The 25,096-nt window shown below is 35.2% G+C and overlaps 1 protein-coding gene and 1 long non-coding RNA gene across 17 annotated transcripts in view; one reads left to right on the top strand and one right to left on the bottom strand.

Annotated features, from left to right (window-relative positions):
• kif1aa (kinesin family member 1Aa) overlaps nucleotides 1-25,096 on the bottom strand; it is an 80,978-nt gene that overhangs the window by 50,519 nt on the left and 5,363 nt on the right. For all 16 annotated transcript variants that reach the window (XM_048199662.1, XM_048199663.1, XM_048199667.1 and 13 more), the window contains exons 3-13: nucleotides 9,520-9,593; nucleotides 9,213-9,392; nucleotides 8,826-8,894; nucleotides 8,493-8,671; nucleotides 6,300-6,411; nucleotides 6,008-6,085; nucleotides 3,749-3,814; nucleotides 3,610-3,627; nucleotides 2,844-2,922; nucleotides 2,679-2,757; nucleotides 2,122-2,264 (exon numbers count right to left, since the gene is read on the bottom strand). In XM_048199662.1, coding sequence (XP_048055619.1) covers nucleotides 2,122-2,264; nucleotides 2,679-2,757; nucleotides 2,844-2,922; nucleotides 3,610-3,627; nucleotides 3,749-3,814; nucleotides 6,008-6,085; nucleotides 6,300-6,411; nucleotides 8,493-8,671; nucleotides 8,826-8,894; nucleotides 9,213-9,392; nucleotides 9,520-9,593 — 1,077 coding nt within the window. The remainder of the gene's footprint in view (nucleotides 1-2,121; nucleotides 2,265-2,678; nucleotides 2,758-2,843; nucleotides 2,923-3,609; nucleotides 3,628-3,748; nucleotides 3,815-6,007; nucleotides 6,086-6,299; nucleotides 6,412-8,492; nucleotides 8,672-8,825; nucleotides 8,895-9,212; nucleotides 9,393-9,519; nucleotides 9,594-25,096) is intronic.
• LOC125273891 lies at nucleotides 4,677-9,341 on the top strand. Its single transcript, XR_007186133.1, has 3 exons — nucleotides 4,677-4,763; nucleotides 9,061-9,133; nucleotides 9,216-9,341. It is a non-coding gene; the product is annotated as an uncharacterized LOC125273891 (long non-coding RNA).

The following is a 25,096-nucleotide window of genomic DNA, read 5'->3' as shown; positions in this document are numbered from 1 at the left end:
CGATCAAAGATGACTGTAAAAAATAAATCTGCATTGTTTATCCTTTTGATCTTTAATTAATAAAATGAGCAAAAATCTACCCTTTCATTGAAAGAAAATAATTGAAAGTGGTGGTGGTGGTGGGGGGGGGGGTCACATTATGAAATACATGTTTTTCTCCAAAACACGTTGGCCACAATTATTGGCAGCCCTAGATTTTTTTATGAGTAAAATATTTCTGAAGTATATTCCCATTCATATTTATATTTTTTTAGCACACCAGGGTGATCATGAACATGATATTGTCCAGCCATGACTTCCTGTTCCACAGGAGTATAAACATGAGGAAACACAAAGGCCAAATTCCCTTAATCATTCATCACAATGAGTAAAACCAAAGAATATAGTTCTGATGTGCAGCAAAAGATTGTTGAGCTTCACAAAATAGAAAGTGGCTGTAAGAAAATAGCATTTCCACTATCAATTCCAATCAACTAAAGATGTTACAAATCTGCCTGGAAGAGGACGTGTCTAAATCGTCCTAGTGCGCGGTGAGGAGAAGAGTTTGAGTGGTCAAATACTCTCCAAGTATCACAGCTAGATAATTACACAGATTAGTTGAGTATTGAGTCTCAGAAAGCCTAAAAAAAATGATCAAACAGCACCTCTGCTCTCATCCAGAAACAATCTCCAGTATATTCAGTTGTCAGACACGACTGGAACTTCAAAAGGGACCAGCTTCTATGGTCAGATGAAACAAACAAACAAAAAAAGCTTTTTGGCAGCAAACTCACCAGATGGGTTTGGTGCACACATGGATATATGTACCCTATGCCCACGGTTAAATATACTTATATACTGCTGGATCTTTAATGTTGTGGGCCTATTTTTCTGCTGGAGGTCCTGGAGGTCCTCTTGTTCAGATACATGGTTTCATAATTTCTATCAAATACTAACAGATAAAAAAATCAAAACCTGACCGCTTCTGCTAGAAATCCAATAATGGGCCGTGGCTGGATCTTCCATCAGGACAATGATGCAAAACAAACATCAAAACCAACACAAAAATTGTGTCACTGAGCACAAAATGAAGCTTCTGCCATGGCCGTCCCAATTCCTGACCTGAACCCTATAGAAAATGAGTGGAGTGAACTGAAGAGAAGAAGCACCAGCATGGAGCTGGAATCTGAAGGATCTGGAGAGATTCCGCATGAAGGAATGATCTCTGATCTCTTGTCAGGTGTTCTTCAAACTCATCAGGCATTATAGGTGAAGACTCAGAGCTGTTATCTTGGGAAAAGGAGGTTGCAAAAAGTATTGAATAAAAGGGTGCCAATAATTGTGGCCAACGTGTTTTGGAGAAAAGCATTTATTTCATAATGTGATTTTCTTTTCCTTCAATGAAAGGTTAGATTTTATGAATTAAATTTTATGAATTAAAGATCAAAAGGATAAACAATGCAGATTTATTTTTACATTCATCTTTGATCATATTTACAAAGGGTGCCAATAATTCTGACCACAACTGTAGGCCTAGAACTTTTTTAATGGTGGTGAAGTAAGTTTAAAACCAAAAGTATTACCTACTGTATTATATAGTAAGCGATTTCAGATGCAGATTATGTTGACAGCAACTTCATGCGACACACAAGTAGCACTGATTTAAATAACATTTTATGTTAGCATGATGTTGCTAAGCTAAAAGCTTGATACTCTAAAAACATAAAAATTCATAGCACACACAAATATTAGGCAAATCCATTGTAACATTACAATATAACTTGCATATATTTAAATCAACATATCTGTTTTATACATCCACCACCTTGGATTTTTTTCCCCCCAGTGTTTCACCTCTAGGATACACGCTTCCTTAAAATATAGCCAAAATGAGCCATCTTAGAAAGCAGTCTACATAAGTTGCCTACTTTTTTGAATAGCCTTTGCCATCTGTGGTGCCTTAAAATGCTGTTTTGTAGACAGCTTACTAGGATTTGGAACAGAACAATAAAACATTTGCAGGAATACATGTTTCAGTACCATAAAAAACATAGCGGTCAATGTGTCACGTTAATTGTCTGATGAAATACTGATAATGAAAAGAAGGTGGTATCAGAGCAGATAAAAAAAAAATGGTCTTACTCTCAATTATGTCACCCAGGCCCTGGGCATAGAGGAGGTCCTTCAGACGTCCCACCTCTTCTTTCAGTTCACGCACCAGACGGTTATTAGGATCTTCATTGATCACAGCATTACAACGGATCTGTTTAGCCCTGTCTGCATACCTGCATAACACACAAAATTGTTATAGAGTGTCTGCACTTCAAACGGTAAAGAAGAATATACAAGTGGTAATATATGTACTAAATTGTGCTTTAACAATGCTGCTTTTCTTTTGGCTATCATTACATTATATATATCCACACAGTATACTGAAAAAAGAAATCACTTTAAAGAGACATTCTGCTCTACTGCATACACACACTTCTGATAGGTGCCCAATTACTCTTTTCAGCAGTGTTACTGCACACCAGCATCTTTGAAGGGCGTTTGAAGTGGGAAGCAGGTGTTTGGAGAGCGAACGGGAACATTCTCATTATGCAACATACTGCTGTACCTGTCAGCTCATTAACCAGCTCAAACCAACCTCAGACAGAGAGAAAAATGGATAAAACTGGTGTTTTACTGAGGCAGAATACCTGAGAGTGCTGAGGGTTTCATCATAGTTGATGTCAGCTGGACTTAGAGCGGCCACCATTGCAGTGCGAGAGTTGCCACCTGTACGAGGTCAAAAGGTCAAGTGTTTCAAGGGTGAGAATACATTATCGTCCTGCTTCATGCGATAGAACACCTTTGATACATACCAAGGTTCTCTCTCAGTAGCCAGGTCAGTACCGAATCCCTGTAAGGAATAAAACTTTCCACTTTCTTCTTCTTTTTGTTCTGTGCAGATAAGAAAATTATTATATTATATTATATTATATTATATTATATTATATTATATTATATTATATTATATTATATTATATTATATTATATTATAAAGTTTGGGGTTGGAAAGATTTGTTATATTTATTTGTTATTTTTTAAATAACCAAGGATGCATTTATTTAATCAAAATAAATATAATATACAAGCAATAATATTGTGGAATATTATTATAATTTAAAATAACTGTTTTCTGTTGATTATATAATAAATTATAATTTATTCCTGTGATGGCAAAGCAGAATTTTCAGCACCCATTACTTCAGTCTTCATTGTCACATTATCCTTCATAAATTATTCTAATATGCTGATTTGAAGATGACAAAACATTTCTTATCAATGTTGAAAACAGCTGTGCTGCTTGATATTTTTGTCTCAAATGTGTTAAAAAAAAGGTCAGGATTTTTTGAGAATTCTCTGAATTCAAAAGACCAGCATTTATTTGAAATATTTTGTAACATTTTAAATGTCTTTACTGTCACTTTTGATCAATTTAATGTGCGTCCTGAATAAAAGTATTAATTAAAAAAAAAAAAAAATCCTCCTGACCCCAAACTTTTGAATGGAATTGTATATTATATACTGACAGACAGACAGACAGACAGACAGAAAGACGGATGGAAATAATCAACAGTGTTATACCTTGTTTGAGCCAGAATCCTGCAAAAATAAGTGATAAAATAAATTGCAGGTGATTAAACTGACACACATTGAACTTTTTATGTAGAAAATAATAAATCATCAAACATCCTCAAGGCTCAAAGCAAAACAAAACACTTACCACCTCAGCCAGAGCTGAAATTACTTTTCCCAGGGTAGTGAGTGATTTATTGATGTTTGCCCCTTCCTGGGATGCAAAGAGTAAATAGAAAATAGAATTACAATTCCAAAGTCAAAAAGTATTGATGATAGAATGAAGAGGAGTGCTGTCAAAATGTTCTCGACACACTGAGAGCAGGAAGTATGTGAATAGAATTAGACACACAAGGGCTTTTAAAACTGCGCTTAACTCTGGGATATTATCGTTCTAAACCCTGTTTTTAACACCTGGGTAAAGGAACATTTCACACTTGTAATTTAGAAGTGGGGTTAGTCTTTTTTTTTTTTTTTTAACCAGGGTTATGAAAACCTGTTCTGGAGAAGGGTTAGCACCACTTTTGCTGTGTTAACCCAGCATTGGGGTGCCAAACGTGTACAGTCCAAAACAATTCAGTGTTAGAATAATAAGGGCTAGACGCTTAGCAACCAATAGCCAATCGCGTACCTCAAATTCATGTTACGGAAACACTGCGTGTTGTATAAACAGGCATTTCAGCATTTGAGGGGAAAATGCCAAATGGTGACGGAACATGTGCCAAATGGAGTGAAGTAGAGACTGTTTGTAACCTTTATAGTTCAAAAGGTGAATTCAGGAAAAACTTGATGACATTCAGCATATATATATATATATATATATATATATATATATATATATATATATATATATATATATATATATATATATATATATATATATATATGCTGAATGTCATCAAGTTTTTCCTGATATATTCCTGATATATATATATATATATATATATATATATATATATATATATATATATATATATATTAGGGCTGCCAAAATAACGCGTTAATTTCGATTAATTAATCTGAGAAAAAATAACGCAGATTAATCCATTCCATATTGACCTTTGAACCTGGAGCCGTTCTAGCCACCATTCGACTGTAAAATGAAGGAGGGAGATGACTGCAGAGCTACTCCCTCGTGCGCGCGAGCGCGAGCTGTCTTCAAAGTAAGTACCGTCTTTGCTCTCGCTCTACCTCACACATAATAATCTAAATCAACTGACACAATGCTAAAAGTTCATAAGACCGAAGCCATGTTTCACGAGGCGCACTCGGAGAATGTTTTTCCTGAATAACCGCTGGGTGTGAATAGTGCTCAAAAGAACGTCACCTCATCTTCTCTGACAGGCGCCCTGCACGTGCAGCTGACATAAACCACACTTTCAGTAAACAAAAAGAGAATCCTATCCAGTGCTGAAGTGTTTTCTGTGTTGACAAATCTTTTGCGATGTCCTCCTAATAACAGTCGCGATTCGCACGCAACGCGTCAACGTCCGCTAATGTCCAATTCGTGACCTAATGGCTCATTTGAACAGATTCATTTTAATGAATCATGACAACAACAGATCTGTCCACATGGTCTATAATGAATCATTTACTCGAACAACTCTAAAAATGAGAACATAAGTGTGCTTACCACATTTAGCAAAAGAGTGGTTAGTAAAATTAGCCTTAATAATCCACAATATTTTCAGGTTATTTAAATGGCAATGTGTAGTAAATTAGGCCTACCTATAAAATCAGTTAGTTTAGACTGGAGTGAGGTGAAACCAGAACAAAGCAAGTTGTTGTTAGCTAGGTGCATTCAATTGTATATGGTAGAAAATTATATTATTAGTTAATATAACTTGTAAATGTTACTTTTTAATACTTTTCAGGTTTAGCAAAAAAGCATCTTCTCTTACATTTTTGACCCAGGAAAAACCCTGCATTGATTCATTTGAATTGAAATATTTAATACTTTCACAACAAAAATTATGTATGCGATTAATTTAGATTAATTAATCACAGAGTATGTAATTAATTAGATTAAATTTTTTAATCGATTGACAGCCCTATATATATATATATATATATATATATATATATATATATATATATATATATATATATGCAATGCTATAGCTTTAAACAGGTTGCATGCTGCGTTCGTCCAATCAATGACACGGACACAGCAAATATGCAAATAAGGACGTTAACCCAGAGTTTAAGAATGAACAGGAATGAACAACTTCAGCATATGAACACCAAGGATTAATTGTTAAATTAAATAAATTAAATTAGTCTAGGTAGTAATGTGGAAGATCACTGAGATACTGAGGGAGTTGGATAGAGTGCATGAAAGAACAAAAGATAATGGGGGATGGGAAGTGAATTTGGACAGCTGAAAAAAAAAAAAAAAAGCACTCACCTTGAGCCGTGTGCCTTTGGCTCCAGTGGAGTCTGCTCTCTCACTGCCGGCTAAATCCACCAGACTGATTTTGCTGACCTACCAGAGAGGTTCAGAAGAGGTCAATAATGAACATGCTGAGAAATGGACGAGCCCATATCACTTTTCACATCATCCAAAGAGAAAAAAACTCCCAATGTCAAAAGTCATCCAATACAGCCCTGATGTGAAAGGATGGGAAACAAGTAGCCCAGCCTCACGCTCTAAATTGAGCCGTTTACTATGACTGACAGGGTCTGTAACATGCAAGTACCTTTTCTGAAGTGTTGTCTGTCTCCGAGTCATGCCGCTTTTGGGTGAAGATAATGTTGAAGACAGCGTGAGAACGGCTGCTGGTTTCATTCATGTTAGTGGCAGCTACTGTCCTGTATAACAGAATTTCACCATTCAGAAACTTCATTCATATCGAGTGTGCAGATTATAATTCATGTGGATTTAGATTTCTTACAAGTCTTCATATCATAATATCAAAGCATTTGCACTTCTGCCTTTGCCTTTGGGAATAATCTGGTCCTGAACTGAAATTTAAAGGGATAGTTCACCCAAAAATGAAAATTCACTCACCCTTATGATGTTCCAAACCTGTATACATTTCTTTGTTCTGTTGAACACAAAGGAAGATATTTTGAAGAATGTGAGAAACTGAACAGTTGACTTCCATAGTATTGTTTTTCCTACTATGGAAGTCAATGGTGCCCCAAAGTGGCCTAGTTACAAACTTTCTTCAAAATATCTTCCTTTGTGCTTAGCAGAACAAATAAACGTATACAGATTTGGAACAACTTGAGGATGAGTAAATGATGATAGACCATCCTTTTAATGATCAACAAAATGTTTCCCTGATGTATCCGGTCTTATTCTCTAATTACAGTACCATTCAAAAGTTTGGAGTCAGTAAGAAAGATATATTTTTTAAGAAATTAAAAAATCTTACAGAGACCAAACTTTTGAAATGGCAGTGCTTATTCATCAGCTAAAATTCAATTCTGATAGATCTCAGATGATGCAGACGCAGTTACTTAAAATGCTGCGCTGAAATAAAAAGTGTAAGCTTTAGACCTCCTAATTATGTATTCCACTCATTTAGCTCATGTCTGTTGTGCCAAACCATCAACTTACATAACAGGCTAAATGTATTGCGTAGGAGGAAGGTGTAATGTACTGGCAGTGGTGTATCTCAACACCTTGGGATTAGAGAACTGTTGAGTGACACTAAGCTCAGAAAACAGGAATGCACAAACATAATGCCTCCTGGAATTAAATGATCCATTTGTTTCCATGGCATTATGATGATAATCATGAATAATGAATAAATATTGTTTTATGTCTCAGCGTGGCCATGAAGACCTTGAAAAACAAATGTGACCAGGACTGTACTCAATAGTGAGAGAACTATCACTGGTTATTTGTTGGACTGGACTAGAATAGAATGGAATGGAATGGAATGGAATGGAATGTTGTCACATTGTGTTAGAATTAGACTCTGAGATTCTACTTTGAGCTGTTCATGTTCTCAGACTCCAGAATGATTTGTTTCTATGGCAACTCTCAAAAGCCAAAATCTATGTGCAGCTTTGTTTTAGATGACAGCAAATAATTTGACTGCAATAATGACTACATTAATTCACTTCTATATGCTCTTGCGAGATGTTTAAAAACAAATACAATGCACCAGGCAGCACTGGGTATAATAAAATGGCTTTTCAAACAGAAATACAAGTTCAGTTTCCTGGACTTCAATCTTCCAATCTTAAAGTTTGAAACCAAACTTAATTTTGGTTTCATGTCGTCATGACAGTCAAATCATAGAATTTGGAACTTTCATAAAATTCCAGAGTTTCCTAATTATAATATACAGTATGTGTTCAATAAATACAATACTATTTAAAAGTTTGGGGTCTGTAAGATTTTTTTTTTTTGTCTCTTATGCTGTTTCCTTTGGATGTTTTGTAACTTTTTTTTTTTTTTGTTTTTGTTTTTTTTTTAAATGTAATTTATTCCTGTGATGGGAAATATGAATTTTCAGCAGCCATTACTCCAGTCTTCAGAGTCACATGATCCTTCAGAAATTCTAATATGCTGATGTGGTGCTCAAGAAACATTTCTTAACACATATAATATAAAAGTTGAAAACATTTGTACTGCTTACATTTTTTTTGTAATTTTTTGTAAGTTATAATTTTGAAACTATGATACCTTTTTTTTTTTTGGAATCTTTGAGTTCAAAACAATAGAACATTAACATTAATGTAACATTATAAATGTTTTTGCAGTCAGTTTTGCTCATTATAAATTACTACACTTCTGAAGTTTTTACTAGTTGGAAAATTGTAATTACAGTAATACAGCCATGACATGAACACTTCATTAGAATAGAATAGAATAGAATAGAATAGAATAGAATAGAATAGAATAGAATAGAATAGAATAGAATAGAATAGAATACCTAGCCTTATTCCCTGAGTCCATCAGGTCTTGAATGTCATTATATGATGTGACAGCGAGTTTGGACAGATCTTCTACATATGGGCCCAGTAAGGGGTGCTCACGCACACGCAGATTTCCTTTGTTTTTGGGATTTAGAAGATCTCGTACCCTCTCACAGTAAATCTCCATATAACTAACCTGGAAAGACAAAAAAATAATAGACTGTTTAAAAGCACAAACACCATATAATTGAGAATTGAAACAAAAATCACATACAGAATTTACAATAAAAATGCTTCAAAGATTTGGAACCAAGCAGAAGAATAGAAAACAGGGCTTGACCAAATCTTACCTCCACAGAATAAGACAAGTTGTTATCAGTATTTTTGTCATTAATCTTGGTGAAAAGGTCCTCACACAGCTAACAGATGAAGGTGAAAAGGGGAAAGAGACAGACATAATAAAAAGAGATTAGTTAGTGAATAACCCTTTTCTTATGTGTACTGGTCAGCTTGGTGTTTGACTTGTCATTGAATTCTTTTTGAATTGATCGTTCACACTGCATTATCATTTTCCTGTTTATACAGCAGTGCCAGTGACGGTGAGACAATATGTGCTTTAGATACACAAAAAGGCCACTCAAGCAGATAATAACTGTATGTAAGTGCTGAAACTGATATTTGGAAACAATTATTCCTATTCAAATTTTCTTGTATGTGCATCTTTTTTTTTTTTTTACCAGTGGAATGATCCCCTCCTGGTCTTTCTCCTGTTTGCCCATCATGGTATAGGATTTACCAGCACCGGTCTGGCCATATGCAAAAATACAGACATTGTAGCCCTCAAAGGCATGAAGTAACATCTCCTCTCCAATATCTCTGTACACCTGCAGCTGGGAGGCATAGTTGATATCTTCTGGCTGTGGATAGATGAAGAAAAATATACATGGTCTTTGACCTTTTGATGACTTGCTTTAAAAGCAAAATGGCTCCGTTTTGTGCATTTCACTGCAATTAATAAAAAGTTTTGAACTAGTTCTGACTCACCGAGGTATGTGACCAGTAGGAGTAATCAAAATTGAAGCTTTTGTTTTCTTTGGGTGCTTTGGGGTTGATGATGGCTGAAAGACAAGGAAAAGATGGCAGAGAATAAGTAAGGTTAATAAAACATGCTAGAGATCCTGAGTGGACACCCAATACTCTGCTGTCAGCCACTAAATGGCCGCCACACAGAGGCATTAAGTGCTGAGTCACTGTAGTTTTATCTAAACGAGTCCACGCAGATGTGCTCTACAACCCTGCTGCTCTTACCAACAGTAACTGAAAGTCATCACAGGGAGGCAGGAATCACAAATTAGTAATTATGTTCATCTAAATATGGTGATGGGTGTAAATGACTAAGTATGCGTCTTCATGGGAAGACTTGAGTCATTTGAACGTACATTATCAAAGTAAATGCTATGTAAGTGCATAAACCACATACAACCATATACACTAAAATTTAAAAGTTGGGGATTGGTACGATTTTTTTTTTTTTTTTAAAAAGTGCTTTCATACCAAACGTGAAATGATTGATTGGCTAATTCACGCCTATACGATAGGTGGCGCTGGCCAAGGATGAATTTTACGCCTGCATACTAGATGGCGCAACCCACTATTCAGCTGATTGGCCTACACACCTTACAACTTTAATAAGATATTAAACGCACCATCGATTCCCATTTTCTCAGCAATTCCTTGCCACAAAATGTCTTTTTTTTGTCAGTTTTTGTAGTAAAAAAAGTTCTCGGTTCTTAAACACCAATGAACTCAACATCCATTCTCTTCCGGGAACACTTTTCTTCAATGTTTACGCTGGTTTTCAAAACAGCTTTCTGTGCTATAGCACCACCAATCTCACCCTTTTGTGCAAGAGCAGCGACTCTGGGCATGTGACCTAAAGCTCAAATCTAAATGGATGGCCCGTTTCATTGCGGGGCAACTGGGGAAAAAATTTTTTTTTTAAAAATCTACACACTGGTCAAAAATAAATGAATAAAAAAAAAATCTCACTTTGTTGCACCCAGTCTGAATAGCTCCATAGAAATCTATTTTTTTCGATTCAAGAGCGCCATCATGTCGTACATTCCTGTAACTTAATTATGCTCAGGCCCTTTACATTGTAAAATATTCATTACAATTTAAAATAAAAATTTTATTTTAATATATTTTTATGTATTCCTGTGATGGCAAAGCTGAATTCAAGTTATAATTCCAGTCTTCAGTGTCGCATGATCCTTCAGAATTCATTAAGGGTACGTTTACATGACGTACTAAAACGGAAAAGTTTTCCTTCGTTTTTTTTCACATACAGACTACACCATTGTCAAAATGATCCCCGTTTTCAAAAGTTTGCATTTTCGGGCCCCAAAACGCCTTTATAGTGTACATTAATAGACAAAATGCATAAAAGGTTTTGGTCACACTTTAGATTAAGGTCCAATTTTCACTATTTTCAACTACTAACTTCAACTTTTGCCTCAAACTCCTAATTACTGCTTATTAATACTTAGCAAATTAATATTCATTCTAATAACTGACTAGTATATAGTGAGAATTGGACACTAAACTAAAGTGTTACCAAAGTTTTATGTTTTTAGTTGAAAACAGTGTTGTGTAAACGGCCCCTAATATGCTGATTTGGTGCTCAAGAAACATTTCTTATTATTATCAATGCTGAAAACAGCTGTACTGCCTATTGTTTTTTTTTTTGTCAAAACCATGATACATTTTTTTGGACAAATAGAAAGTTCAAAACATAAATGTATTTACTGTAACTTTTGATCAAATTATTGCATCATTGATGAATAAAATTATTAAATTTAAAAAAATCATTTTGACCCCAATCTTTTGAACGGTAGTGTATATTGTATACGTGATTTAAATCTGTAATTTAAAACCTAAAAATTAACAATTTTTTTTTCTTTACAATTTAAAACATGTTTAAAAGGTTATGTTGTAAAATTAATAATACATATTTAAGATTCTGCTCTATTTCTGAGTAAATGTGTGACATTTATTATGTGAACTCTTTCTTTTGAACAAAAGGTCACACATTCTTGCTTCCATCGAAGCACAAGACATTCTTTGGAATATCTTAAATCATGCTGGACAACATGATCATCAAAAGCTCAAGTCTGAAGGTCTTCTGAAGCTCAAGTGCTGCTGACTTTAGGAACATGGAATATAATACTAATCATTTCAGAAAATTTCAAATTATACAGAATATGGACTGACCTATTAAAGGGTTTTTGTGTGTAAGATAAAGTGAGCACTCAAGAAAAAAAAAAAAACTAAAGAACTAGAAAGAATTACACCAATTTTCCACAACCTAAGGTCAGTATTGAGAGCTTACTGTGTTACCCAGCCATAACTTTCAGACTTCATATTTCATATAATCCTAAAGTAAGATACAAGTAAAAACATGTTTAGTTTGCTGTCCTTGATGGAGGTCTCAAGCATGAGACTCAACTCAGGCTCTAAATAATCCCCTGGACAACTCCATTAAAAATAAATAATACATATGGAAGAACTGTCACAGGAATGAGGTGAGCGGCCCTTTAAATATTTAAATACTGTGTTGTGATTGACAGGATTAAATGAATTTGCTCTTCCTGAACCTTCCTTTAGAAACCCAGTTTGCCAACAGAGAGGTTTATTTGCACAATTTTCCACAAAAAGTATAAGCATACAGTAAAACAATACTTTGCATTTGAGAAAACTAGCACTGTACCACTAAAAATGGCTATGAAATTAATGCGCAACCATATTACACAAGAAGCGCACTGTCAGAAACACTGAGTGCATCATGGAGGAAACATCGTTTAAATGGATTCTGCCTGTGTGTCAATTTCATACACAGAAATCATGTACCTGCATTTAAAGCGTCTCAGTAATCACTTCCTGCATGCTTATTAGTACCTCAGAGCATCATTAACGGAGCTGTTTTCCGTCAGTCTTACTCACAGCCAGCCCACACGTCATCACAGGAGTCTGACAGGCAGCATGAGCTCTGACAGAACATACTGTCTCTGCTCTGAAATACATCTCAGCTGCCATATGGTGGGATGTGCAAGACCAAAAGCCAAAACCGCATGAAAATAGCCTTTTAAGTAAACTGCATTAAATATACTTATTCATCCATGAACCAAAAAGGCACAATAACCATGAAAAGGACATTTCAAGTACACATATTTTCGGTACATGGTTGAGCAACCATTACTGGACTGAGAAATTGAATTTAGCCAGTGATGAGGAAAGATTTCTGAACACACACATACACACACTCTCAGTGGTATTTTATCATGTACAAAACTAACACAGTCAACAAAAAAAACTACAAGATAAATGTGTTGAATTTAAGTTTCCTTCAAACCACACAATTTGTTCTGACCTCAAAAAAGGGCAATTCAAGAATGACCTTCAGAGAGTCAATAGGTTGAAAAGGGTTCTCTGCATTAAGCAAACTCTTATCTTGGTTCTCCAGAGACGCTGGAGAGTCAATGAATAGAACGCATTTGATTACATACTGTAGTTAATTGAAACATATCTTTTATTTTCTATATGCAATATGACCTACAGTAGATAGGAACATTGTTTAAAGTGAACAAAATAAAAGCTCAAATTCCTACACTAGTGAAAAATACTGTAATGCATATTTTTTTTCTGTGTGTGGGACGTCGCTGCAAATGTGACCTTTTTAATGATCCCATTAATTAGCTCTTAGGTTGTAAAATTATTAATTCACCAAAAACATGACGATTGTCATTTACTCACCCTCATGTCATTATTACAAATTAAAACACATACTTTAACGCTTACTCAAACATGTGCTGGTCAGTTGTATTTACACTGAATGGGACAGTGTTGTTATCGTTAACAAAATTATAACTTAAAATTATTTTTGTTAACTGAAATAAGGCTGATATAAAACAACATAAACATGATATTAAAACAAACTTAAAAACATAGAAATTAAACATTTTGCTTTGGCAACTAATTGAAATAAAATAAGATTAAGCTGAAGAACTAAAATTACTAAAGCTATAATAAAAATAAATTAAAGCTAAATATAAGTATTTTGAAAAGTGACAAATTACTACACAAATTAACAAATTAAAATGAAAAATTTGTGAATAGTATAAAATAAATAATACTAAAATAACACTGATTGAATAGGGGCTGAAGCTTTCAAACTTTAAAAAGGACACAAAAGCACTATTACGTATCATAAACATATCATTAACTTTGTCCAGCTAAAACGTGCTTTATTTCCAATTTGTAAACGAAAAGTTATTTCGGTTTCTTCAAGCTCACGAAACCAATCAGGGGTGCGTTTCCCAAAAGCATCGTCATCCAACTAACATTGCAAGTTCCGTCGTTACTAACATAGTTAAAAAATTTGGTGTTTCCCGAAACTATTGTTCAAACGAATATTCACAAACTGCATTGCAAACTTGTGTGGTTGGAATGACAGCTCTCGAGCTGCGGTTAGAAGCATAGTTTCTTGTTTTTATGACATGTGGATAATAAATCATTATCTCGAGCAAAATAAGCAAGCTGACATTAAGTACAATGTATATCTTTTATTTTGAACATACAAATGTCATTTACATATTTTAGTTTGTAAAGAGATTTTAAGCACCATTTTTGAAGAGTGCGCATGTGCGTATGTGCTCTAGTACATAAGAACGAGCCTATGATTGAATCTGGAAATAAAGCAAAATAACAGAGAAAAATGAGAAGTAGTCCTCAGATGCCATGTCTGTAATTCATAGCAAAAAATCTAGCATTAATTTGATCTCAAACGGATTCATTTAAAGAAGTTATTACTCCATAACCTGCATGACATCATTAACCAACGACAGGTTTGTGACAATACGATTTCGGGAAACAGTCGCAACCAGCTAGTTGATTTGTTCAACAATGTATCGTACTATGGTCGTGAAGCAGCGAGTTACGTTGTTGTATGGGAAACGCACCCCTGAACGATTCCTTCATGAATTGACCTGATCCTCTCACGGTTCAGAGAGAGAGAGAGAGAGAGAGAGAGAGAGAGAGAGAGAGAGAGAGAGAGAGATAGAGAGTGATATTTGTTAAAGGTGCCCTAGAGCGTTCTTTCACAAGAGGTAATATAAGTCTAAGGTGTCCCCTGAATGTGTCTGTGAAGTTTCAGCTCAAAATACCCCATAGATTTTTTTAAATTAATTTTTTTAACTGCCTATTTTGGGGCATCATTAACTATGCACCGATTCAGCGCGTGGCCCCTTTGAATCTCTCGCTCCCTGTCCCCCCTCTTGACTATAAGTGCAGTTATACAGTGCATAAACAAAGTTCACACAGCTAATATAACCCTCAAATGGATCTTTATAAGATGTTTGTCATGCATACTGCATGCATGCGTCGGATCATGTGAGTATAGTATTTATTTGGATGTTTACATTTGATTCTGAATGAGTTTGATAGTGCTCCGTGGCTAACGGCTAATGCTACACTGTTTGAGAGATTTATAAAGAATGAAGTTGTGTTTATGAATTATACAGACTGCAAGTGTTTAAAAATGAAAATAGCGACAGCTGTCTTGTCTCCGCGAATACAGTAAGAAACGATGGTAACTTTAACCACATTTAACAGTACATTAGCAACATGCTAACAAAACATTTAAAAAGACAATTTACAAATATCACTAAAAATATCATGATATCATGGATCATGTCAGTTATTATCGCTCCATCTGCCATTTTTCGCTATTGTTCTTGCTTGCTTACCTAGTCTGATGATTCAGCTGTGCACAGATCCAGACGTTAATACTGGTTGCCCTTGTCTAATGCCTTGTACATGGACTGGCATATGCAAATATTGGGCACGTACATATTAATGATCCCGACTGTTACGTAACAGTCGGTGTTATGTTGAGATTCGCCTGGTTCTTTTAAACAAATGAGATTTATATAAGGAGGAGGAAACAATGGAGTTTGAAACTCACTGTATGTCTTTTCCATGTACTGAACTCTTGTTATTCAACTATGCCAAGGTAAATTCAATTTTTGATTCTAGGGCACCTTTAAGAACAGAAGACAGCACAAGATTGGTGAAGTGGGAACACAGTCCAAGACATAGGGCAGGGCACACAACAGGAGAACAGGCTGGTCGGGGATGAGGCAGCTCCAGAAGGTATGGCAATGATTTAGACAAGGCAGCAGCTCAAGAAACCAGAGGCTTGGCACTGTGAGATCTAACTGCTGAAGCACAAGACAAGCTGCCAGGTCAGGAGAGTCAGCAGCCAGGGAGGACACAGGAAGCAGGGCAGGGCAGGGCAGGGCAAGGCCCAACACGTGACACATACACACACAGGACAAGACAACAAGAGATGACAAAAAATAAAACGAGAAAAATAAAAACTGACAAGACCTATATGACTAGAAAAAATATGAAATAAAGAAACTAAAATATAACTGGAGCTAGCAAAGAAAGAGAAAACAAAAGTAATAAACAAGAATTAAAAAAAATTCTGCAACTAGACAGCAAAAATAAATAAATAAATCAAGAGAGAAACCAAAAAACAGCCAAAAATAAAGACTGGAACTTGACTTGAATAAAAACACAGAAGCAAAGAAAAACTAGAATTATCAAAAGAAAATAAATACAAGACTAGACTGGCAGGAAAAGACATAGTAGTGTCTAACAAGTCTCAGGTAAGCTAACATGCACACAAGCGAAGTATACACATAACAAACCAGCAAAGACATGAGGGAAAGGAGCACAATGAACAGGGGGAATAGCACATGAGGATCAGGTGAACACAATCAGTCCAATGAGGACTCAAGAGCTGTGTTCAAAAATTCATTCGGCACGACTCTCACAGTGCATTATGGGTATTCTCTAGCCGTTGAGTGTACATCAGTTGTACACTCTTTATTGAGGTGCATTATGGGATTGAATGAGTGCGCTCTATAAAGTTCACAATGGTTCCGGACACCACTACAAATGGCTGTCCCCTCAAATAGTGCCCTATTTAAGGGTATAGGCTAGGAGACGATTTCGAACACAGGCAAGGACTAAAAAAGGGGGCGTGGTGACAAGAAACAAGGAGGCAGGATAAGAGGAGCAAATGGCCAACACAAACAAAGACAAAGCCATGTGCTCAAGCACAAAGACAAACAAAGAAACATTAAACAAAGACAAAACAGAAAAGACTGTCAGAGCAGGATCCTGCCAGATCCACTTCAATTCACTGACCCAATGATCTATTTGCAGCGGTTAACAGCTTACTGAAGAGGAAGATTATCTGTGAATGACTTAAATTTGCTCCACACACAAATTTGGCATTCAAATTAAGAAAACAAAAACAAATCATGTGTACTTTTATGGCACTTTTGTGACTCCCCATTCATTATAACTCCATGAAAAAAGTGACCTTTCTTCAAATTTCTACTTCCATGGTCAACAGAAGAAAAAAAAAAAAGTCATATGGATTTGAAAAGACACGAGGGGAGTAAATGGTGACAGAAAACAAATGTATCGATTCATCATTAAAACATGGATTTATTGCCTCAAAAATCAACCAAGGTTGCAGAGTACCATTTTGTTCTTCAGTAATGCAGGTCTATTTCAATTCTAAATGTTGAGAAAAATGTGACTGGAGCACTATATTATTTCTAATACTGACTCTTACAGCCAATAGCCCAGCAATCTCACAAGAAAACATTTCTGGACCTCATAGATGCAGCACCACAGTTTCAGATACAACATAAAACATATTTATGACTCTCTCTCTCTCTCTCACACACACACACACACACACACACACACACACACACACACAGCTGCCAAGTAACAGAAGGACATGTCATTGCATAATCCCTTCTGTAAATCCCTGTTCTAGTTTTCAACTATATCACTCAAGCAAAGCTAATGCCGAAAACAAATCAATTCCTCTACTAACTAAAACACCCAGGACAACTGAGCTCCAAAAATTAGCAAATCTAATTCATACCAACAAAAGAAATATCCTCTAAAAACAGGCTGAAATATACTAATTGTATGGTTCTATTTTAAACTCTCATATAGCTTCATATCAAAACATATCTGAGCATGTGAATCTGAACATCACATACATTAAGCAACATCCTGCGGCCACGTTATTCAACGCAGAAAGCTCTATTCTAAAATGGCCGACCGCACTTAAGGACTTGGGAGTGAAATAATTCATTCACTTGTAAAAGGGACAGACCTTTTTACCCAGTCTATACATCTGTGTCTGTCTCTAGGGCAGTGCAGTACCGGCTGTATATGAGTTATAATAATAGCACCACATAGCCCAGGGGACATCATGCGTCATTGGTATAGAAGCACTGCCATGTTACATCTACACTTGTAGCTAGTTGCAAAATTGTTTTTGCATGTGTGTGCCAAATGGTCGGCCAGCTGAAGTGGGAGGAATGCTTTAAAAAGGGAATCAAATATTTCTCTGTAGCCGTTTCCTCTAAAAACTAATTAATTAATAATTAAATCATTTTACCTCAGATGCCAAATTAAAATGAAGCTTTGTTAACTTATCAAAAGTACCTTTTTTTCTATATTCAATATTTAAAATAAAGAAACGGATTAATTCATTTTGTACTTCAACACATTTTGATAGGTTTAATATAAAATGTGGACTTTTAAATGAAACCATGCATGACAATTCCAATTTTTTAATTTTATTTAATTTTATTATTTTTTTTTTTATGTATTTATTATTTATCTGTCTATTTATATATTTATTATTTATCTATTCATTTATTTTATTTTTTATTTCATTATTTATTTCATTTTTTATTTTATTTTAGTTTAACTGTTGTTTTAGTTTAACTGTTGTTTTAGTTTAACTGCTGTTTTGTTTTGTTTTGTTTTGTTTTGTTTTGTTTTGTTTTGTTTTGTTTTGTTTTGTTTTGTTTTGTTTTGTTTTGTTTTGTTTAGATGGTTGCCGTTTTAGGCCATCAACAAATAATAAATATCCTTTGATAGGTTCAATACCAAATGTGGACTATGAAATGAACCATACACAACAATTTTTAAATTGTTATTTTATTTCATTTTTTTTATTGGATGGTTGCAGTTTTTGGTCAAAAATAACAAGAACATGTGTAAACATACATTTTATAATATAGAGGCTATATGTTTTGTTGTTTTTTTTATATTGCAAAAGAGTTTAACAGACATAAAGCAGAATAAATGGCACTTGGTTAAGAGTAGTCACAATGTTACTGCTAATTGTAAGTGTTCCGCTAGCACAGGCCTGTTGCTAGGAGGCAAGCAGGTCACATTTTGGAAACTGTGATGGGTTTGGAGTCCACTAACCAATCAAACCAATCAGTGCTAATGATGTTAACCTTGAGATGCCTCTGCTTGAATTATATATAGCAGTCATGGTGTCTGATTTCATGCTCCTGATCGGTTGTATTCCAGCATGAAGTGGGTTGTTAAAACACTTTTAATATATAAAGAGGTAAATAGTCAATAATGGTCTTGTGCTATAAATATCAAACCTCTTCTCCTCTCATCATCTCTCCTTTGCTCGGCTCTCAATAATGACAATGATTCATGTCCACCCTTTTCAGTAGCTGTTACATCAGAGTCATGACTGAAGCAGTAAATGCACAAACCTAATAAGGAGGAGGATTTTTAATACCTAGAAGAGGACGTGGCGACTGCTGACGTTTGTGTGTGTGTGTGCAGTGAGATGGAGATTTAAGGTTTAAGTTTCATTGAATGTGTGTAACAGTGTGGAAACCTATTAAAGGTCAAAGAAAAGGTCACTGTGAATGGTAACCTTATAATAACAAAAACCTTTTCCATTATAGCTAGTTGACTATATATCATTTTCCATTACAGTGAGTTAAATATATGTAATTTTTCATTATAGCCAGACGACTATACTCCATTAGAGCCATCATGCATCAGACTGAAAACAAAGTAATCAGATCAATCTTAAAGGTGCCTTAGAACTTTTTTTAAAAAGATTTAATATAAGTCTAAGGTGTCCCCTGAATGTGTCTGTGAAGTTTCAGCTCAAAATACCCCATAGACTTTTTTTAATTCATTTTTTTAACTGCCTATTTTGGGGCATCATTATAAATGAGCCGATTCAGGGCTACTGGCCTTTTAATTCTCGTGCTCCACGCCCACAGAGCTCGTGCTTGCCTTGAACATGCATAAACAAAGTTTACACAGCTAATATAACCCTCAAATGGATCTTTACAAAGTGTTCGTCATGCATGCGGCATGCATGCGTCGGATTATGTGAGTATTGTATACTGTTATATTGTTTACATTTGATTCTGAATGAATTTGAGGCTGTGATCTGTGGCTAACGGCTAATGCTACACTGTTGGAGAGATTTATAAAGAATGAAGTTGTGTTTACCAATTATACAGACTGCAAGTGTTTAATGATGAAAATAGCGACGGCTCTTGTCTCCGTGAATACAGTAATAAACGATGGTAACTTTAACCACATTTAACAGTACATTAGCAACATGCTAACGAAAAATTTAGAAACACAATTTACAAATATCACTAAAAATATCATGATATCATGGATCATGTCAGTTATTATCGCTCCATCTGCCATTTTTCGCTATTGTTCTTGCTTGCTTAAGTTACCTAGTCTGTTGATTCAGCTCTGCACTTCCAGACGTTCTGTCCTTGTCTAATGCCTTTCATAATGTTGGGAACATGGGCTGGCATATGTAAATATTGGGGCGTACACCCCGACTGTTACGTAACAGTCGGTGTTACGTTGAGATTTGCCTGTTCTTCGGAGGTCTTTTAAACAAATGAGATTTATATAAGAAGGAGGAAACAATGGAGTTTGAGACTCAATGTATGTCATTTCCATGTACTGAACTCTTGTTATTTGACTATGCCAAGATAAATTAAATTTTTCATTCGAGGGCACCTTTAATGAAATCTGTCCAGGAAGGTGAAAACTAATTCACCAATATGAACTAAAATACCTTTGTTAAAGGTATGGTCTGGTATCTACCACAACGTTGTTTAAGGCGGGTTCACATTGTACAGTTTTCAGGGATCTTAAAATATATCTCTTTTGTAGGGAAAAAACGATCAATTAGTGTTACATGCTCACTTGTTTTGTTTCGTTTCGTGTTTTGTAGATCGTAAAATAATTCTCTTGACATACACAAAAAAATTTTCGCCAATCCCTTGATCGAATAGTGTAAAATGCTTACAGGTGATTAATTGCCTTTGCAATAAATCTTAGCCTCTGATGGAGATCTGGCAGTGTCGTAAATTTTACATCACAGTCGTGCCGTGCGACTGCTCCTATGTGAGGTCAACGGAATGGGACAGATGCCTTGTCTGCAATGTGTATTGTACAGTCTGAAATTAAAGATCATTGATTTCACACTGTGTACCATGGCTTTTACCCAAGATCTCACTGGGATTATATTGCAAGAAACAACAGTAAAGGACCATAAAAATAAGACAGCCAAGTCATAGATTCTATTAAAGACTGAAGACACCATTGCCATGCACACCATTCTCAATCAATAAAAGGGAAGGGAATTCTGGGAGTGATGTGATCAAGGGTGCTTTGATCAACATGGCACTCAAATTCTCTAAGTTAAAATCCATTCCATAATCATATGATTTCATCATCATCTTTTCTAAATGGACTTCTACCACATATATAATTACCACAGTATCACTGAGAACATCACACAGAATTTACAGCTGAGACCAATGAAATCCTGTGTCAGTGAAGATTTTTTGCTGTTTGAAACCATTAGGCTGAATCTTATGTAAGTTTTCTCACAGGGAACAGAGCTAAAATCTTCTGTGGCTCAGTAATGATACAATTTCCTACTAAAAGGAAACCTCTTTAGAAGAACTTAAAGGCCTATGTGAGCAGCCCAATGGTGCCTCAGTGATAGCAGGGTGGCTTAAACCAGTCAGAGCTGTCAATCACTCAGCTTTCCACCATTCTACAGCTTTGTGGGAACTCGGCTATTGACCCATCTCAAGCTGGCAGCGGTGACAAAGCAGCCAGCACAGAGCACAAAAGACACTCTCTGGGCTCAGACTTCCACTAACAACCAGTTATTTACACCCTCAGATTGAGTCTGGCCTCTCTCCAAATTACTGCTGACTAGAAAGGCTCTTTCATGACATCATCGACCCTCTTACCGTACACCGAATCTACCTTTCAAAAGGAGAAAAGGACAGCAATCTACAAAACTAGTCACATGTGTTTGCGTGTGCGTTTATGCATATTTGAAATGTTTTTTAGGCCTCTGGTAAAGTGCCCTTAACCTACAGAATGCACTCACAAAGCCATATTCTCCACATACACAACAAAAACAGGGTCAAACATGTTGTAATTGAATGTTTCTCACATTAGATTTTGAATAGGTCTCTTCCATTATGCCGCTGGGCCTTTATACGGATTGGTTTAAGCAGCCTGACGATTGTGTTAAAGCTTTGAAAGGATGCCTTTGAGTGGATTCTGAATAGACACAGGCAAACCACACAGGATGTCTGTGCAGGTAATCTAGCATTTCAAATTAATGTTATGCTGTGTCATGGTTTACAGCATTGCGGAGTGGTCAGGTTAGAGGCTAAGATGAGATGAAATGGCTGGTTTTATTTACAATCCAATTTTAAAAGCTGGGATGAATCCCTACTTTTCTAAGGGTGGAAATGCACATAACATCCTATGGCAAACTGTGCACAAGATTTCTTATGTAATATTAATCAAAGTTGTCTTAATTAGGCACTACCAGCTGTGCATTTGAATGCACCTCAAATGTTCGAATTAGCAATGTGTCAAGAAGATGTGCTAATGTCTTCAAGTATGTCAGAATTAATTTGTAAATGGCAAGAGCAATGTTGAATATTTTCATGAAAGAGTGATAAGTGCACTTCATGTCCTCAAATCAAAAAATGTGTAATAGACTAGCCTGGACTCTTTATTATTCATGGGTTTTTATGGATATTTATGTCTACACGCACTTATTTGTATGTTCGGATACGTGCTGAAAGTCACAATATGGACATACTGACAATATGGAGAAAAAAAATTATATTAATATAACATATAAACAGTGCCAATTTTAGTTTCAAAATACTATTATATAGATGTTTTTCCATTACCGCTTGGATTGATGGCAGATTTTGAAAATATTGTCAGAGCAACGATGTTTATCTCCAAATATTAGAAATATGACAGAAGGTTGACTAACACAATCCATTTACAATGACAGTAAGTGTTTCTGCTGTTTTTAATGGCTCATTTCTCTGTTGTTCAAGGTTCATAGTCTAATCTGCACCCATTAAAACAAAATAACTGGAGGCTGATGTATAACGCTTTTATCCTCACTGTTATCAATGTCACATACATTATGCTCCACTAGCTCAGCTCCCAAAACAACAACAACAACAAAAAAATTCTGCAACATGGCTTACAGATTTGCCAGTCCCAATATTCCTCCTTCGTAAAACCCTTGACCTGAGCTGCACGACAATACTGTGGTGTAATATTACATCCTCTATCATCATTATTATAACAAATGGCTTATGGCTTTTTACTGCAATTTGTTTTTTACTCAATATTTGATGTAAACATCAACACTTCATCAAGAACTACCTCAGGTGAAGAGATGATGGTTTTTTCAAACAACACAAGGTGGAAAGGAGGAAGCTAAATTAGGCCAAACTCTAAATATTTCACAAGCTCTCATCCATTATTGACTAATGGCTTCACCCAGCTGGCAGATTAGAAATCAAATCTCTCTCCAGTCAACGATCAGTTCCCTCAATTCTCCGAGCACATTCACACACTTTGAACCAAGAAATTCTGCTGTATAATGACATTATTGTACAATTGTATAATGTAAAAGTGTCCATTTACAAAGGAGTACAACAATACCCCAATCTCAATTTAAAATAATATTCAGAATATATTTAACCCCCTATAACATTCTGCCACAAACTATTGAATAAAAAGACAAAATAATGTAACACTTTAGAATACTGTTCCATCATTAATGAATAACTACACAGGAACAAATGAGTAAAGCAATATTAACATTCTAGCAACAACTAACAAGAAACTCTGATTAACGAACTAGTAAGTAATAGCACTCATTTGAATGAGATAGTTCATTATTAGCTAATCAATAACTATTATTTTTTCATACCTCCCAGACGACTAGAAGTACAGGTTCATCAATTAATGTGAATAATGCACACATTATATTTCATTCTAAAGTGAAGATCAGGAAAACCCACTAGTAATGACTCAAGTATTAACGAATCCTTCAGAATGAATTACTAATTATTTGGATTAGTATTCTAAAGTGAATATCATGATAACTCCATATAATGATTGAAGGCATTGTAAGCTTTTGAGGTTTTAATAATTATGGTTACCATGATCTTCACTTCAGAATTAACTATATATTATTCACATTAATTATGAACCTGTATATAATAGTTCTTAGTATAAGGTATACCTCTGGGAGGTATGAAAAAAAATAGTAGTTACTGATTAGCTAATAGTGAACTATCACATTCAACTGAGCGCTATTACATTACTTACTAATTCGTTAATCAGAGCTTCTTGTTATGAATAGTAGTTATTTGAATGTTAATATTGTGTTAATCTTTTCTTCCTGTGTAGTTATTCATTAATGACGGAACAGTATTCTAAAGTGTTACCCAAAATAATAATTCATAACTTTTTTCTTACAGTGATTCTCCAGTGTTACAATGTTTCTCCAATTTTTTTTTGTAGTCTTGACTACAAAAATCTATTTCCACTGTTATTGCCCACCTTTTGCCAAAAGCCACACCTACACTATCGTTAAAAAATGGGGGTCAGTAATTTTTTTTTTTTTTAATTAATACTTTTATTCAGCAAGAAAGCATTACATTTGAAAATTCAGCTTCTCCATTACTGTATTTTTACTGTATTTTTGATTAGACTTTTTTCAAAAACATTAAAGGTGCTGAAGAAAATGTTTTTAAAAGATGTAATATAAGTCTAAGGTGTCCCCTGAACGTGTCTGTGAAGTTTCAGCTCAAAATACCCCATAGTTTTTTTTTTATTAATTTTTTTAACTGCCTATTTTGGGGCATCATTATAAATGCGCTGATTCAGTGCGTGGCCCCTTTAATTTTCGTGCTCTATGCCCCAAGAGCTTGCGCTTGCCTTAAACAACATAAAAAAAGCTCACACAGCTAATATAACCCTCAAAATGGATCTTTACAAAGTGTTCGTCATGCAACATGTCTAATCGCTCAAGTATAGTATTTATTTGGATGTTTACATTTGATTCTGAATGAGTTTGAGGCTATGCTCCGTGGCTAACGGCTAATGCTACACTGTTGGAGAGATTTATAAAGAATGAAGTTGTGTTTATGAATTATACAGACTGCAAGTGTTTAAAAAATGAAAATAACAAGAGTCTTGTCTCCGTGAATACAGAAAGAAACGATGGTAACTTTAACCACATTTAACAGTACATTAGCAACATGCTAACGAAACATTTAGAAAGACAATTTACAAATATCACTAAAAA

This window comes from Megalobrama amblycephala, linkage group LG8, assembly GCF_018812025.1.
Source record: "Megalobrama amblycephala isolate DHTTF-2021 linkage group LG8, ASM1881202v1, whole genome shotgun sequence".
Taxonomy (NCBI): domain Eukaryota; kingdom Metazoa; phylum Chordata; class Actinopteri; order Cypriniformes; family Xenocyprididae; genus Megalobrama; species Megalobrama amblycephala.
This window is presented reverse-complemented; position numbering and strand designations above follow the sequence as displayed.